The following is a 15,160-nucleotide window of genomic DNA, read 5'->3' on the forward strand; positions in this document are numbered from 1 at the left end:
CAGTCCCGTTTTCTCCTGTTTGAGTCATGACCAGAGCTGTGTTTTATATAAACTTGGATTACTTTATTTATTCACATTATATTATGTATTTCATGACACATACATGCATTGGTTTGGGTACACACAATATTTACAGCCACACTCTCATACACGCACACGTAACAGAACAAATGTCCTTCAGTGAAATCAGGATCAAACTGTCCTTCAAAATAAAAGTCCCTGGATTGGTCTGGCAGCTGCACACTGAACTTTGACCTTGGAATTCTGGAGTCTGGAAATAAAATGCCTTTATTTTGACACTTTTCTTTGAGGAATGTCATAATAAAGTCCATTCACTGCGCTCACATGCAGGGACGACCACACTGTAAAACTGCACACGTTAGCTCCACTTAAAAATCACTACGGACACAGTTTTAGGATGGGTTAACTCAATAAATCAGGGCATTTTTGTATCAATTTTAAGAGAAAAAAGGTGTCGTAACATTTTAAATAAAGTTATAGGATTTGAATCAAAGCTACAATATGTAACTTTCTGTAAACCTGTTGTCTGAAAACTTGCTTGTTTTCCTGGAAATAGAAAGTTATAACAACACTATGGAACAGTCTCCATAAACATAGATATGTTTTATGCCATATTGTGGAATATTATAGCCATAGGAACTACATTTCTATGGAAACAAGCAGGAGGAGGAGAGAGTCAGGTTTGTGGAGATGCAAGCCCTCTCAGAGTAAGGACGCATGTTTTTCAGTGCAATAAACACAACTAAAATGAAAACAAAAAAACATTTTGGTCTATTTTTTGGCTCAAAAGTTATGTACTGTGGCTTTATTTCCCAATTCTTTTTTTGTTTTATTTGAACTATATTTTTTATAGTTTCTTTGAGTCATTATTTTGAATTAATTTTACTCTTTGGAAATATCTGGTTAGGATCATAGACTGTTTATAGAAGTGGATTAAGTGAGTTTGACGTCACCCACAGCGTTCGGCTCCAAATGAAGCTCATCGAGGCTAGAGCAGTTATAACGGCGAATTTGGAGAAGAGTTCCATATTTGGAATTCTGACTGCGAGTATCATAGCAACCAAAGAGCGAGGTTGTTGAAGGTAACGCCCTTTTCCACCCACACTGGCTGATTTAGCAGGGAGCGGGCGCTTAGCAACACTGTCAATCAAAGCTGTTGCTAATGCTAACGGGAGCAAAATTGAGGAAAGAGGCACGTGATTTGTCTGTTACTAATGTTTCATATCTTGATTTACAGACACAATAGTGAAATAAAAAAAACTCAGGATCATGTAGAGCGGGTTAATACGAACATTTTCAGATCAAAATGACGAGTCCGACAGCTGCAGTTACAGAGAGAGGGGCCACAGTTTTTCAATAGAAAGTGAATTGGAGCCAGAGTCGATGGAGCCAGAAGCGCGCCCATGATCACTTCTTATTTGTCACGCAGCAACTAGCAGGTTAGCTATGTCCATTTATATATACAGTCTACAGTTATGATTCAAAATTCAGATTTGTACTGAGTTGCTTACAAAGTTGGAACAAAATTCCCTTTAAAAAAAACGTTTGTCTATTAAATATATATATATATGATTTTACTGTAACAATTCGACAGCAACTGAATAATTTATGTAGTCAACCCATCTGAGATAAATTGAAACTAATGAGTAAGAATAAAACAAAAATATGCCAATCGCCAACTTAGTGTTTTTAAGTAAAGCTAACTCGTTTGATTTTACAGTGTACAGTAGTGGTTTTATACGATCTGAGGTTTTTGGGAGCAGCGAGGCCAAAGGGGGCGGAGACTGAGGACGAAGAGGAGGAAGAGGACCAGAGCGATGACGGTGATGACGGAGACGTATCCCGCGTGAGGCAGGAGCGGCGTGTCCGGAGCTTCAGCCGGGATCATGTTTGTCAAGTTTAACATATAACCCAGAGTCCAGCCGGCGTCACTGCCTTTAATCTGTGGACAGAGACAAGGAGGAGACAGGGTTAGACAGGAGGAGACGAGGAGGAGACGAGGAGGAGACAGGGTTAGACAAGAGGAGACGAGGAGGAGACAGGGTTAGACAGGAGGAGACGAGGAGGAGACAAGGAGGAGACAGGGTTAGACAGGAGGAGACGAGGAGGAGACAAGGAGGAGACAGGGTTAGACAAGAGGAGACGAGGAGGAGACAGGGTTAGACAGGAGGAGACAAGGAGGAGACAGGGTTAGACAGGAGGAGACGAGGAGGAGACAAGGAGGAGACAGGGTTAGACGAGGAGGAGACAAGGAGGAGACAGGGATAAACAGGAGGAGACAAGGAGGAGACAGGGTTAAACAGGAGGAGACAAGGAGGAGACAGGGTTAAACAGGAGGAGACAGGGTTAGACAGGAGGAGACAGGGAGGAGACAAGGAGGAGACAAGGAGGAGACAGGGTTAAACAGGAGGAGACAAGGAGGAGATAGGCAAGAGACAGGGAGGAGACAGACTGCTGTACAGTACTGCTCTTAAGTACACATCTTAGGTATTTGTACTTTACTTAAGCACATTTTACAGTGGATACTTTTACTTTTACTTCACTACATTTCAGAGCAGTATTTGTACTTTCTACTCCACTACATTTTTGAACAGGACTGAAAAGTAAAAGTATTTTTCATTATTTTGTGAGACCTGCAGAAAAGGCTCAGGGTTTATTTTTAACATGTTCATAATTTGAGCAACAAAAATATACAAATAAAAACACAGAGAAAAATATAAATTCAATTGTTTCTGTTGAACAAAATTCAGCTCAAATCTTTATCAAAATCACTACATTTGAAGCTTTACTAGACTCAAAACCTGAGACTTTAATACGTTTACTTACTTTTTTCATGTGATACATTTACTTAAGTTTTGTTTTTGTTTTTTATTGCAGTATCTTTTACCTTCTTCTACTCTTGGATTAAACGGGGAGAGATTGAACTGAATTTAAGAATAACTGTATTGGTAAAATATGTAGCAATATCGTATGGTAATTTTACTATATAATTATATTTATTATTTCTTACCATTTTGAGAGGAAATTTACACAGACTAAAGTAGTAGTCATGATCCTTTATGTATAAACCTTATTATCTGGAAATCCAAAAAATACATGTAACACATCCAGTATCCACTAGATGGCAGAACAGCGCCATAGAGGCCAGTGACACTTTAACATCAGACTGAGAACAGAGAAGGAATGTGACGTCATTTAACAACTGAGCTGGTTTGGGTTTGATAAAATGATGAAACATAAAGAGAAAGTGCAGAGGTCTGAGGGACAGAGAGGAGGGTCAGAGGTCACAGAGGTCTGAGGGACAGAGAGGAGGGTCAGAGGTCATAGAGGTCTGAGGGACAGAGAGGAGGGTCAGAGGTCATAGAGGTCTGAGGGACAGAGAGGAGGGTCAGAGGTCACAGAGGAAACCCGCTGGAGAGACAGAGAGGAGGGTCAGAGGTCACAGAGGAAACATGCCTGAGGGACAAAGAGGAGGGTCAGAGGTCACAGAGGAAACATGCCTGAGGGACAAAGAGGAGGGTCAGAGGTCACAGAGGAAACATGCCTGAGGGACAAAGAGGAGGGTCAGAGGTCACAGAGGAAACATGCCTGAGGGACAGAGAAGAGGGTCATAGGTCACAGAGGAAACATGCCTGAGGGACAAAGAGGAGGGTCAGAGGTCACAGAGGAAACATGCCTGAGGGACAGAGAAGAGGGTCATAGGTCACAGAGGAAACATGCCTGAGGGACAAAGAGGAGGGTCAGCGGTCACAGAGGAAACATGTCTGAGGGACAAAGAGGAGGGTCAGAGGTCACAGAGGAAACATGCCTGAGGGACAGAGAAGAGGGTCATAGGTCACAGAGGTCTGAGGGACAGAGTGGAGGGTCAGAGGTCTGAGGGACAGTGAGAAGGGTCAGAGGTCACACAGGAAATCCACCCGAGGAACAGAGAGGTGGGTCAGAGGTCACACAGGAAACCCGCTGGAGAGACAGAGAGGAGGGTCAGAGGTCACAGAGGTCTGAGGGACAGTGAGGAGGGTCAGAGGTCACACAGGAAACCTGCTGGAGAGACAGAGAGGAGGGTCAGAGGTCACAGAGGTCTGAGGGACAGAGAGGAGGGTCAGAGGTCACAGAGGAAACCCACCCAAGGGACAGAGAGGAGGGTCAGAGGTCACAGGTCATCGTAAAGTAAAAAAAAAAAAAATCAATGAAATTGGGCTGTTCAAACTACCTCAGAATAACAGTATATCTGGGCCTTATGAAAAACAGCAGTGATATTCATGTGATACTTTAAGATGAATACACCTGTAAAGTTTACACATAAAGCTAAACGTAAACCAAACTAAAACTGAAATGAACCAGTCGCCTTTGTCTGAGTCCACGTTTGAAGCCGATGTCCTCTGTGTTGGTGAGCCAGGGGCCAGAGGGGGCGCTGTACTCACCTGTTTAATGAACCTGATTTTGGAGAACGTCTCTGAGGTGAAGTTGTATCCTTCGGTGAGCAGAGTGAGGATGTACGTGCCCGAGAAACAGTACTCCGCCAGGTACTTCAGCTTAATGCCAGGATGCTGCTTTTTTATCTGTGGAGACAAGAAAAAAACGTTTGTAAATTAGACCAAGAAGAAGAAGAAGGAGTCAAGGAAATTGTGTGTCCAAACAGGCTCTGTATCATAGACTGTATGTATAAATAATAATAGTAAAAAAATAAGTTAGTAGAATGTGTTTTAAACCTTAGCGTTACCTGGTTCCTGTATATGTGTGTGTTACTCAACCACCGCAATAACATAAACAGCAGCGTTTAATGTAGAAATTATGTGGCTAAATGGGAAGAGCTTTTACCCTCAACTAAAACATTTCAAATAGAAATCTGGTTTGGGTTTTGTGGTTCTCTGCATTATTACTATTACATAATTTGCAGCCATTTGTAAAACTTAAAGGGCCCATATGACACCATTCTCTGATCTTTGTTCTGTTTCCTCATCACAAACAGACCTGGAGTTGTGTTTTGTTTCATTCACACGTTTCAAACTCCAGCTCTGTTTTTGAGTATGTAACAGCTTCATAACATGACTTAAAGCTTCACAAGAGTCAGTTTTGTGTAATATAGGACCTTTAAAGTCACACTGTGTAACTTTTCTGCTGGTAGTGTCCTCACCGTTTCCCAGGGCGTGGAGCAGTAACGAGCCAGAGCCTCTTTCACACTCTGCAGCGGCACAGAAGTATCAGTCAGGTTCAGGAAGTTCATCACGAAGTAATACGCAGAGAAGGCCTGAGGGACAGAGAGGTCAGAGGTCATAAAGGAAACCAGCCTTAGGGACAGACAGAAGGTCAGAGGTCACAGAGGATATCTGCCTGAGGAACAGAGAGGAGGTCAGAGGTCACCGAGGAAACACGCCTGAGGGACAGAGAGAAGGTCAAAGGTCACAGAGGAAATCTGCCTGAAGGACAGAGAGGAGGTTAGAGGTCACCGAGGAAACACGTCTGAAGGTCAGAGAGGAGGTCAGAGGTCACCGAGGAAACACGTCTGAAGGACAGAGAGGAGGTCCAGCTACATTTACTTAACGTGGCACTATGTAACTTTTCAAATTTGTTTAATTTTTATTTTTAAAGAGGGTTCTACCATGTAATTGTCTCAACACAGATCTTAAAGTTTTGTCTGGAATTTTCCAGAGTATGGCATTTAACTTCTCTCTCTTAACTATCTCTCCATTAGGTGACGCCACCAGGCCTAAGTAACAGGTGAGATCTGTGGAGTGGTGACACCACTAGTATAATGAATATTTTTTCAGTCTATTTTGTTAGCAATAAAACATCCATAATCAAGTAAATAGGGGTCAGAAGTTAGAGGGGTTAATGTTACACTGTGGAACATTCCATGCCAACCAAATACACCTGTATGGAGACACCCAGGTCAACCAGTAGAACTCACCACCTATTTAAACACGGTAAAGATAAAGATATGGACTTTTAAAGTAACTCAGTACATGTACCAGGAATACATGTTCAGAGCACTAATTATGAGTATCTGTATTCAGGTACAGTTACTTTTTCATTTGGCAGTATTCAGAAACCATTACTTTGCAGTATTCCCACTATTTAGGCTTCAAACTGCACAGAATCAGCGAGAAAAACATAAAACTCAGCTCTTTTAACGAGGCATATAAGATTTTTCCTTCTGTAATTTGTAATAAATAAAAGTAGAACAAACAACGAAACAAATATAAAGCTGTTTTTAGCCCTATGTCACGTCTCTACCCAGTAATTTAAATGTAAGTTGCTGTAAAAGTATTCAAAGTATTCAGAATGCAGTGCTCTGGGCAGTCAAAGTACATTTTAATGCAGGTATTCACCATTTGGTACTTCATCCATAACAGACACACACGTTGTATATTTGGCAGGTTTAATCTATCAGCAGTCCCTGGACCACATTTTGAGAACCATCCTAAGGGACAGACAGGAAGGTCAGAGGTCACAGGGTATTTTAGTCGTCCCCTCCTCTTCCCTCCGTCTCAGGAGATAACAGAGATGGATAAGACTTCAGTCTTTTATCAGAGGAACACGGCCCTGTCTATGTTTAGAATAGAGACGAAAAGTTGATTTAAGACGGTGGAGAAGAAAAGACTGGTCTGATGTGAATATAGTTATTTAGCAAAATAAAATCTACATTTAATTAAAGGAGCACTATGTAACTTTTCTGTTTTTTATGAGGATCCGCCATGTAACTGTCTCCATAGAGATGCATTATGTGGTCAAACAGTGGTCACCTGACGTGAAAACCCATTCAGATACTCATTCTACTTATTACTACTACTACTACTACTACTGCTACTGCTACTGCTATTACTACTACTACCACTACTACTACTACTACGACTACCACTACAGCTACTACTACTACTACCATTACTACTGCTACTACTACCACTACAACTACTTCTACTGCTACCATTACTACTACTACTACTACTACTACTACTACTACTACTACTACTACTGCTACTACTACAAGTACTACTACTACGACTACCATTAGTACCATTACTACTACTACTACTGCTACTACTACTACTACTACGACTACCACTACTACTACTACTACTACGACTACCACTACTACTACTACTACTACTGCTACTACTACAACTACTACTACCATTACTACTACTACTACTACTATGACTACCACTACAACTACTTCTACCACTACAACTACTTCTACTATGACTGCTACTACTACTACCATTACTACCATTACTACTACTACTACTACTACAACTACTACTACTATTACCATTACTACTACTTCCACTATTACTACCCCTACTACTACTACTACTCAGGTTCAAGAAGTTCATCACAAAATAGTATGACTGCTGCTACTACCACAATCACTACCACTACTACTACCATTACTACTACTAATAGTAATAATACGTGGAGTGATACTTACTCCAAAGGGCCCCTGCAGTGTTGGCTGGTAGACCCCGTTGAAGGAGCACTGCGTGTACTTGCACTGTGTGAAGTCAAAGACACTTTTGACGAGCTCCTGACACTGGTAGAAGTTTCCTTTTCCCACATGAGTGAAGTCGGCGGGGGATGAGACGGGCTTGCGTTTAGACACACACGGAGAGTTGTATAAAGTCATGTAGTTCTTTGACTCGCTGTAACCGTTGTGGAAGCACGGGTCCGAAATGGATCCTGGGCCTGACTAGGAGAAAGAAACAAACATTTAATAGAGAGAAATTATATGAGTAGAATTACCTGGATGCAATTAGCTGCTCACTGTTAGCGTTAGCATCGCTACTTCCTGTTTAGTTTTATCTCTATGAAGTTTTTGCTGAGTCAAGTAAAATGAATAAATATTTAAAGATCAGACAGTGGACTGGGAGCTGCAGGTGGGTTAGGGGCCAGGGGTCAGAGATTAGGGGTCAGGATCAGGCAGTGGAGAGTGACTTGAGGGTTCATAACTCATTAACATGTTAAAGACTTAACAAATGAGGTAAAACTACTCCTACTCCTACTCCTACTCCTACTACTACTACTACTACTACTACTACTACTACTACTACTACTACTACCACCACTATTACTACTACTACTACTACTACTACTACTACCACCACTATTACTACTACTATTATCACTACTACTACTACTACCACCACTATTACTACTACTACTACTACCACCACTACTACCACTACTACAGCTACTACCACTACTACTACCACTACTACTGCTACTACCACTACTACTACTCCTACTACTACTGCTACTACTACTACACCACAAACTAAAGTACTGTACATTTAAAAACATCTTGGTCGTGTTTACATTCATCAATTAAAATTTTAATAGGTAGTTTATTTTATATTTTTAATCAAAGTTAGCATTAGCTTTGAGACACAGCGAGGTAGCTAGCTTGTTGAGCCTGTTCAAAGGACATAAATAACTAGGACAAATGAATAAACAAATTTTACTTATTGAAATATGATTAGCTAGTCCAGTTTTTTAGCACGTTAGCATTAGATTACAATGGATCCAAACTCTGCATTTGAGTTTTCAATCACAAACGCAGCACTTAGACTTTTTAGATGATGGAACATCCTCTGCAAATAAAAAAAAAATCTTGCTGTACGTGTAGTTTAGACCTTCACAAATTGTTCTGAAGCACATGACATTCTTGTTTTAGCTTATCAGTTCAGATTTTAGTCTCTGTCAAATGTCAAGGCTCCTGGAGATGTTCACGTTTCTTTAATTTAACACCAACGCAACTTCATACATTGTGAAATTTTTATCACAATCGCACAAATTTCAATGATTTTTAAAATTTTTCAACAATTGTGTAGCCTTAGTTAGCATAAAGTGCATTTTCTGTCAAATATAATGCTTAAAGTTCCCCTATTACACTATTTTCTGATATGTTATAATGTTAAAACTACCACTTCATGACATCACAAGGTGGAACGAACCATTCAAACATGTGCAAACGAAATAAAACACAACTCCAGGCATGTTTTTGAGGAGTTAACAGTATTATAACATGATTTAAAGCTCACGAGAGTCCATTTTTGCTTGAAACGGGACCACATTTCTGTTGTCAATCAAAAGTTTTCTTCTTTCTCATGAGGTTAACACAGAACCGGCTCCATTCAAATGTGAAAAACCTGAGGCTAACTGAGTGAAAGCTGCTGATGTCTTGGCGCCAGAAGCTTAGAGTCCAGTGGAAACAGGTTTGGATTGGATTATATGCTCAGGGTCATAATGGCATTTTACATTATAGACCCATTTCCAGTGCGTTTGAGAAGTGCCTGTCTGATGTGCACTTTTCATCCTTTTATTACCATGGGCAGGTTTGAAGTCTGAAGTGTGAAGGGTAGAAGATGCAGAGGTAAATGGATAGAATTAAGAACGAGTGCAAAACAGGGACAGTTCATGCTTTTTGGAAATGGTTTTGACACAAACAGAGGAGGAGGAGGGGTAGTGAAGACCCAAAAGATGAAAAATAAAGCAAAAAGTAAATGGAGTTACTTAAAACCAGAGAAAAAACAACGCAGACATTGATTTAAAACAGGGGTGTCAAACTCAATTTCAGCGAGGGCCACATCAGCAAAGTGGTTCGTCTCAAATTTGCGAAGATATAAATAACATATCTGTGTAACTGCATAACTCCTGATAAACTGACATTTTAAGACAGTCATACATTTAAATTTACCTCGGCACGGGCCACATAAAATGACATGGCGCACCGCATTTGGCTCCCGGGCCTTGAGTTTGACACATGTGATTTAAAAGAAAGAATCATCAAAACATGTGTCTAAAACTTGATAAATTATTAATAACTCATAATATTCTCAATGTTTGGAAATCAGGCTCGAGTATTTACATGATAATACACACACGCCCCGCCTTGACAACGGTATCCAAGCACCCGCAGGTGTATTATTGCTCACAGGTAATAGTCAACACTGAGTCAAAGGGACAATAACATTTTTGCAACAACAATATATCCATTATCACAGTGATGGTGTGTTATGTTTTTTTGAAATATCATTCACCGTTTTGTCGCGGTCGCCCACTGACCTCCTACTGATCGTCCAATGACCTCTCACTGACCTCCCACTGACATTGAATGAAACGATGTGTCCAAACTTTTGTCTCATAGTGTAAGTCTGAATTTAAGATCCCAGCTTGTGGTGTACCTTTGTCTGGTGAGCGAGGGCCATGCGGAGGACCTGGTCTTTTCCGTAGCAGAGGAAGCTGTGGGTGTACAGGTTGTAGTCGTTGCCATAGAGACGGAAATTGACAGAATTGTTGGGAGATTCCGAGCCGTCGAAAGCGTCCGAGACAAAACTGATCTGAGTGGACGCGCCGCCCAGGTCCAGCGCTCCTGTGGTCTCCAGCCCCTGCAGGGACAGAAAGAGGAAGGTGATTAAGTAAATGAAAAGTACACAATTATCTGTCCCTGCTGCTGTCAGACTCGTTATTTTGGTCTTAAATGTTCGTATTAACCCACTCTACATGATCCTGGGGTTTTTATTTCACTATTGTGTTTGTAAATTAAGGTATGAACATTAATAACACACAAATCAGACGCCTTCTTTCCCCGAGGTAAAATAGAGAGCACCACTTCATGACATCATCAGGTGGAACAGAACATTTTGAGCACTTGAGATGAAGGCAAGACTGCTGCCCCCGCGACCCGGCCCCAGATAAGCGGAAGAAAATGGATGGATGGATGGATGGAGATGAAGGCAAACTGAATATGTTTACATGAATGAAACAAAACACAACTGAAAATGCATTATGAGGCGTCTACAGCTTCTGCTAACATATGTATCTCCATCTTTGTAACTTCTATGGGGTATTAAAGGGGAGGTATTTTAATTCTATGGGGTATTAACACGAGGTCCATATATATATATCTCCATTTCTCCCAATGGATCGAACCAACAATTTTATTTTGGAAACACAGATGAAAAGCCTTCTCTTTGTAACTTATTCAACTAAAACCTCACCTATGTATGACCTTTGACCTATGGGTACAGATTGGCAGCCATTTCCGGTGGTCTACCCCAGGGCAGATGAGGCTACAGAAGCAGTTTAGTCCAGACGAGTGAACTCATGCTGACTGTAATGTAGTGTTTTAAGAGGCTTCTTGTTATTTCCTGATGGGTGAATGTTGTAATGGTGTAAATACTGGCGACCTACAGCATGACGTGTCTTCCATGTTTTCTAGTGTAATCTCTTATTCATCCAGGAGTGATCCGTAAGGTTTCAAAGGAAGTCATCTGGGTAAAGTTTTTGAAATTGAGACATCTGCCATCTGGAAGTTATTTTCAGTCTGAAGGAACTGGGCTGAGGATCTAGGATTTACTGCTATGAGTTACATAAGTCCTGCTCTAAGGGAGGAGTTAAGACCTGAAATTTCTCCGTCTGCGGTTACCTGCTCGACTCGTTTTCGCTTGTTCTCCATATCTGTCAGTCTGTCCCAAGGTAGGGTCAATCTATTGCCTGATATATCTTTGTATTTTTATTCAAGCCGGGTCAAAAGTGATCGTCCAATCATATTTGTTTATCTCAGTGACACGTGTGAAACGAAGGAGCTCATTGGTCACCTATGATTTACGAATAAAATCACGTTCATCTCACCTCAGATTAACAGAGTTTAGTTCTTCGTTCATTGATTCTACAGAAATCTGACATGTTTTTCAGCCCCCTGTGAGAATTTTATTTCTTTTGTTTTTCCTCAGCAGCCATATTTGTTTTAGTACAGATAGCCGATGTGTGTTCCTGATTGGCTTATCCACCTGTCAATCACAGCTACCTCAGTGTGTGTTCTGGATCCCATTCAAGGAAATCGACTGTATTTTCTGGACTATAACTTGCTCTTTTTTCATAGTTTGGCGTTCGATTTATACTCAGATGGCGCTTAGAAGAATTCAGTGGATTTAGTGATTTGGAGTGAGATTGAGAGTAAACTTGTTTAGCTTGTTTTTTACGCTTTAGGTATCTGATTAACTGTTAATATCTTACTCTAACATACCAGACACATATTCAGTTCGCTGTTTATTGATTGACAATGGTCTACAGTCCCTTAACACAATGTGAACCGCGATATAGTGAGGGACAACTGCATATGTTTTTTTCTTCATTATTACACATTTTTTGGCTGGTGCAACTTTTACTCCGGAGCGACTTATAGTCTGGAAAATACTGTATATCTTTTTTTTTTTTTTTTTTTTTTTTTAACCTGCTTTACCTACGTCCCATTTGGCTCACGTTACAACACCTGAACAGTCCATGTCCACAGCACACACCTGTTTGAGTCGGTCGTCCAGGTAGTTGACGGTGACCCACCCGAAGGCGCCCTCTTCCTGTCCGCTGAGGATCCGCGCTCCCTGGAACGAGAACGGGCTCTTCTGCAGACTCTCCGACACAGCCTGGAACACCTGATCTGAAGCTGTGCTGTTCTCAATACTGCAGCGAGAAAACACACAAATATGGTCAAAATATTCACATCTAGACCTCCATTTTGGAAAAAATGCAAGTGTTGTAATTGTAGATTTGCTATATCTGTTCAGAGAGGGAGTAAAGAGGGTTTATTTGACTTCTATGGGGTATAAAACAGGGATATTTGACTTCTATGGGGTATAAAAGAGGGATATTTGACTTCTATGGGGTATAAAAGAGGGATATTTGACTTCTATGGGGTATTCAAAAGGGGGTATTTTACTTCTATGGGGTATTCAAAAGGGGGTATTTTACTTCTATGGGGCATTAAAGAGGAGCATTTTACTTCTATGGGGTATTAAAGAGGGGTATTTGACTTCTATGGGGTATTAAAGAGGAGGTATTTTACTTTTATGGGGTATTAAAGAGAAGATATTTAACTTCTATGGGGTATTAAAGAGGGGTATTTGACTTCTATGGGGTATTAAAGAGAAGATATTTAACTTCTATGGGGCATTAAAGAGCGGTATTTGACTTCTATGGGGTATTAAAGAGGAGGTATTTTACTTCTATGGGGTATTAAAGAGAAGATATTTAACTTCTATGGGGTATTAAAGAGGGGTATTTGACTTCTATGGGGTATTAAAGAGGAGTATTTGACTTCTATGGGGTATTAAAGAGTTTATTAAACAGTTTCTTATCACATTTTTATATATTTCTGGAGAATTGTAGGAGCATGAGTGACGTAGGCTTGTGGGTGGAGCTTTCTACAGAATTTTACCACTAACCGTAAGTATTACTCAAACATGCTTGAATGACATTTAAAAGCTCTGTTTTTGCTCATGTTTTTGACGAGGGAGCAGTGTTAGAGAAACTGGGAGAAACTTTTAAAAAAAATCAGTATTGCAAGAATCTCTAATACAAGAATCTCAAGCATTTCAGAACATGTTTGTAAAGGTCCAAACCAACGGTGGAACGCAACGAAGTACAAGTAATAAAGTATATCATTTTAGGTATCTGTACTTTACTGAAGCACATTTTACAGAGTGTACTTTTGACTTTTACTTCACTACATCTGAGAGCAGCATCTGTACTTTCTACTCTACTACATTTTTAAACAAGACTGAAAAGTAAAAATATTTTTCATTATTGTGTGAGACCTGCTGAAAAGGCTGAGGATTAAATTTGAACACATTCATAATTTAAATAAAACAAAAAATATGCAAATAAAAACAAACAGAAAAAATGGCTGATTCAATTGTTTCTGTTGAACAAAATTCTGCTTAAATCTTTAACTAAATCACTACATTTGAAGCTTTATTAGACTCAAAACCTGCGCAAAATACTTTTACTTTTTACTCTTTAAGTCAGTTTTTTAACCGGGTACTTTAATACTTTTACTTAAATAGATTTTTTCATGTGCTATTTTTACTTAGGTAACAAAACTGAGTACTTCTTCCACCTACTGAACCTCTGAACATAATGGATTGGCTGTGGAGCTGTGTGTCGCAGTGGAGCCGACATAGGAATAAAATAAATCACGTTTTGGCAGGCGGAGGAGGCAGAAGGGGAAATGCGATTGTATTGTGTCACAGCTATGTTAATATGAAGCGGCGTTTACCATCGGGAGAACAGCACAGACCAGAGCTGTGGAAATGTGTCAAACACCGAACAAAATCTGCAAACTCAGGATATCACGAGTTGAAATTATGCTGCAGTCCTGCATATTTTTTTATATTTAAAGCAAAGATGGACTATGTAACTTTTCTGACGGGGAATCTGAGCTGCTGCCTGCTTGTTTTGATGAAGATGTTAATGTTTTACCAGCTATCTAGAAGCACTGCTCTGTCTGAAGTGCTGTAACCCAAATTACACTTTAATCTGAGCTTTGTTTTAAAGGTCCTATATTACACAAAACTGACTCTTATGATTTTTAAGTCATGTTCTAATGCTGTTACCTCCTCAAAAACAGACCTGGAGTTGTGTTTTGTTTCATTCGCACATGTTTGAGTAACACTTTATCATTAGTCTGTCTACATCTCCAAAGCTCAAAATGCTCTGTTCCACCTTGTGATGTCATGAAGTGGTAGCTTTCAAGTGAACAGCTCCTTTTACCTTTAGTTCAGTAGAGATTGGTAATTCCAGGACTGAAATCTCATCTAAATGATTCTAGTGAAGGTGTGTGGAGTTTAAAAACACAGTGGAGCACTTCCTGTATTACCACATGATGACATCACAAGGTGGAACAGAGTGTTTTCAGTTTGAGAAAAGAAATATGTAGGGTTTGTGTGTTAAACATGTGTGAGTGAAACAAACGTACCAGGAATTGTGTTTTGTTTCATTCACACATGTTTGAGTAACACTTTATTATTAGTCTGTCTATATCTCCAAAGCTCAAAATGCTCTGTTCCACCTCGTGATGTCATAAAGTGGTAGTTTTCAAGTTAACAGCTCCTTTTATCTTTAGTTCAGCAGAGATTGGCAACTCCAGATCTGAAATTTTCCAAATGATTCTAGTGAGAGAAAGTAGAGTAGTGTATGGCGAATATAAAAACACAGTGGAGCACTTCCTGTATTACCACATGATGACATCACAAGGTGGAACAGAGTGTTTTCAGTTTGAGAAAAGAAATATGTAGGGTTTGTGCGTTAAACGTGTGAATGAAACAAAACACAACTCCAGGTCTGTTTGTGATGAGGAAACAAC

At 40.1% G+C, this 15,160-nt stretch overlaps 1 protein-coding gene across 2 annotated transcripts in view; it reads right to left on the minus strand.

Annotated features, from left to right (window-relative positions):
* Positions 1-44: 44 nt before the first annotated feature.
* The window catches only part of entpd1 (ectonucleoside triphosphate diphosphohydrolase 1), a 46,702-nt gene continuing 31,586 nt past the window's right edge, over positions 45-15,160 (minus strand). For both annotated transcript variants that reach the window (XM_033984989.2, XM_033984990.2), the window contains exons 5-10: positions 12,321-12,480; positions 10,203-10,406; positions 7,451-7,708; positions 5,156-5,269; positions 4,443-4,580; positions 45-1,963 (exon numbers count right to left, since the gene is read on the minus strand). In XM_033984989.2, the coding sequence (XP_033840880.1) occupies positions 1,757-1,963; positions 4,443-4,580; positions 5,156-5,269; positions 7,451-7,708; positions 10,203-10,406; positions 12,321-12,480 (1,081 nt within the window). In that variant the 3' untranslated portion in view covers positions 45-1,756. The remainder of the gene's footprint in view (positions 1,964-4,442; positions 4,581-5,155; positions 5,270-7,450; positions 7,709-10,202; positions 10,407-12,320; positions 12,481-15,160) is intronic.

This window comes from Periophthalmus magnuspinnatus, chromosome 19, assembly GCF_009829125.3.
Source record: "Periophthalmus magnuspinnatus isolate fPerMag1 chromosome 19, fPerMag1.2.pri, whole genome shotgun sequence".
Taxonomy (NCBI): Eukaryota; Metazoa; Chordata; class Actinopteri; order Gobiiformes; family Gobiidae; genus Periophthalmus; species Periophthalmus magnuspinnatus.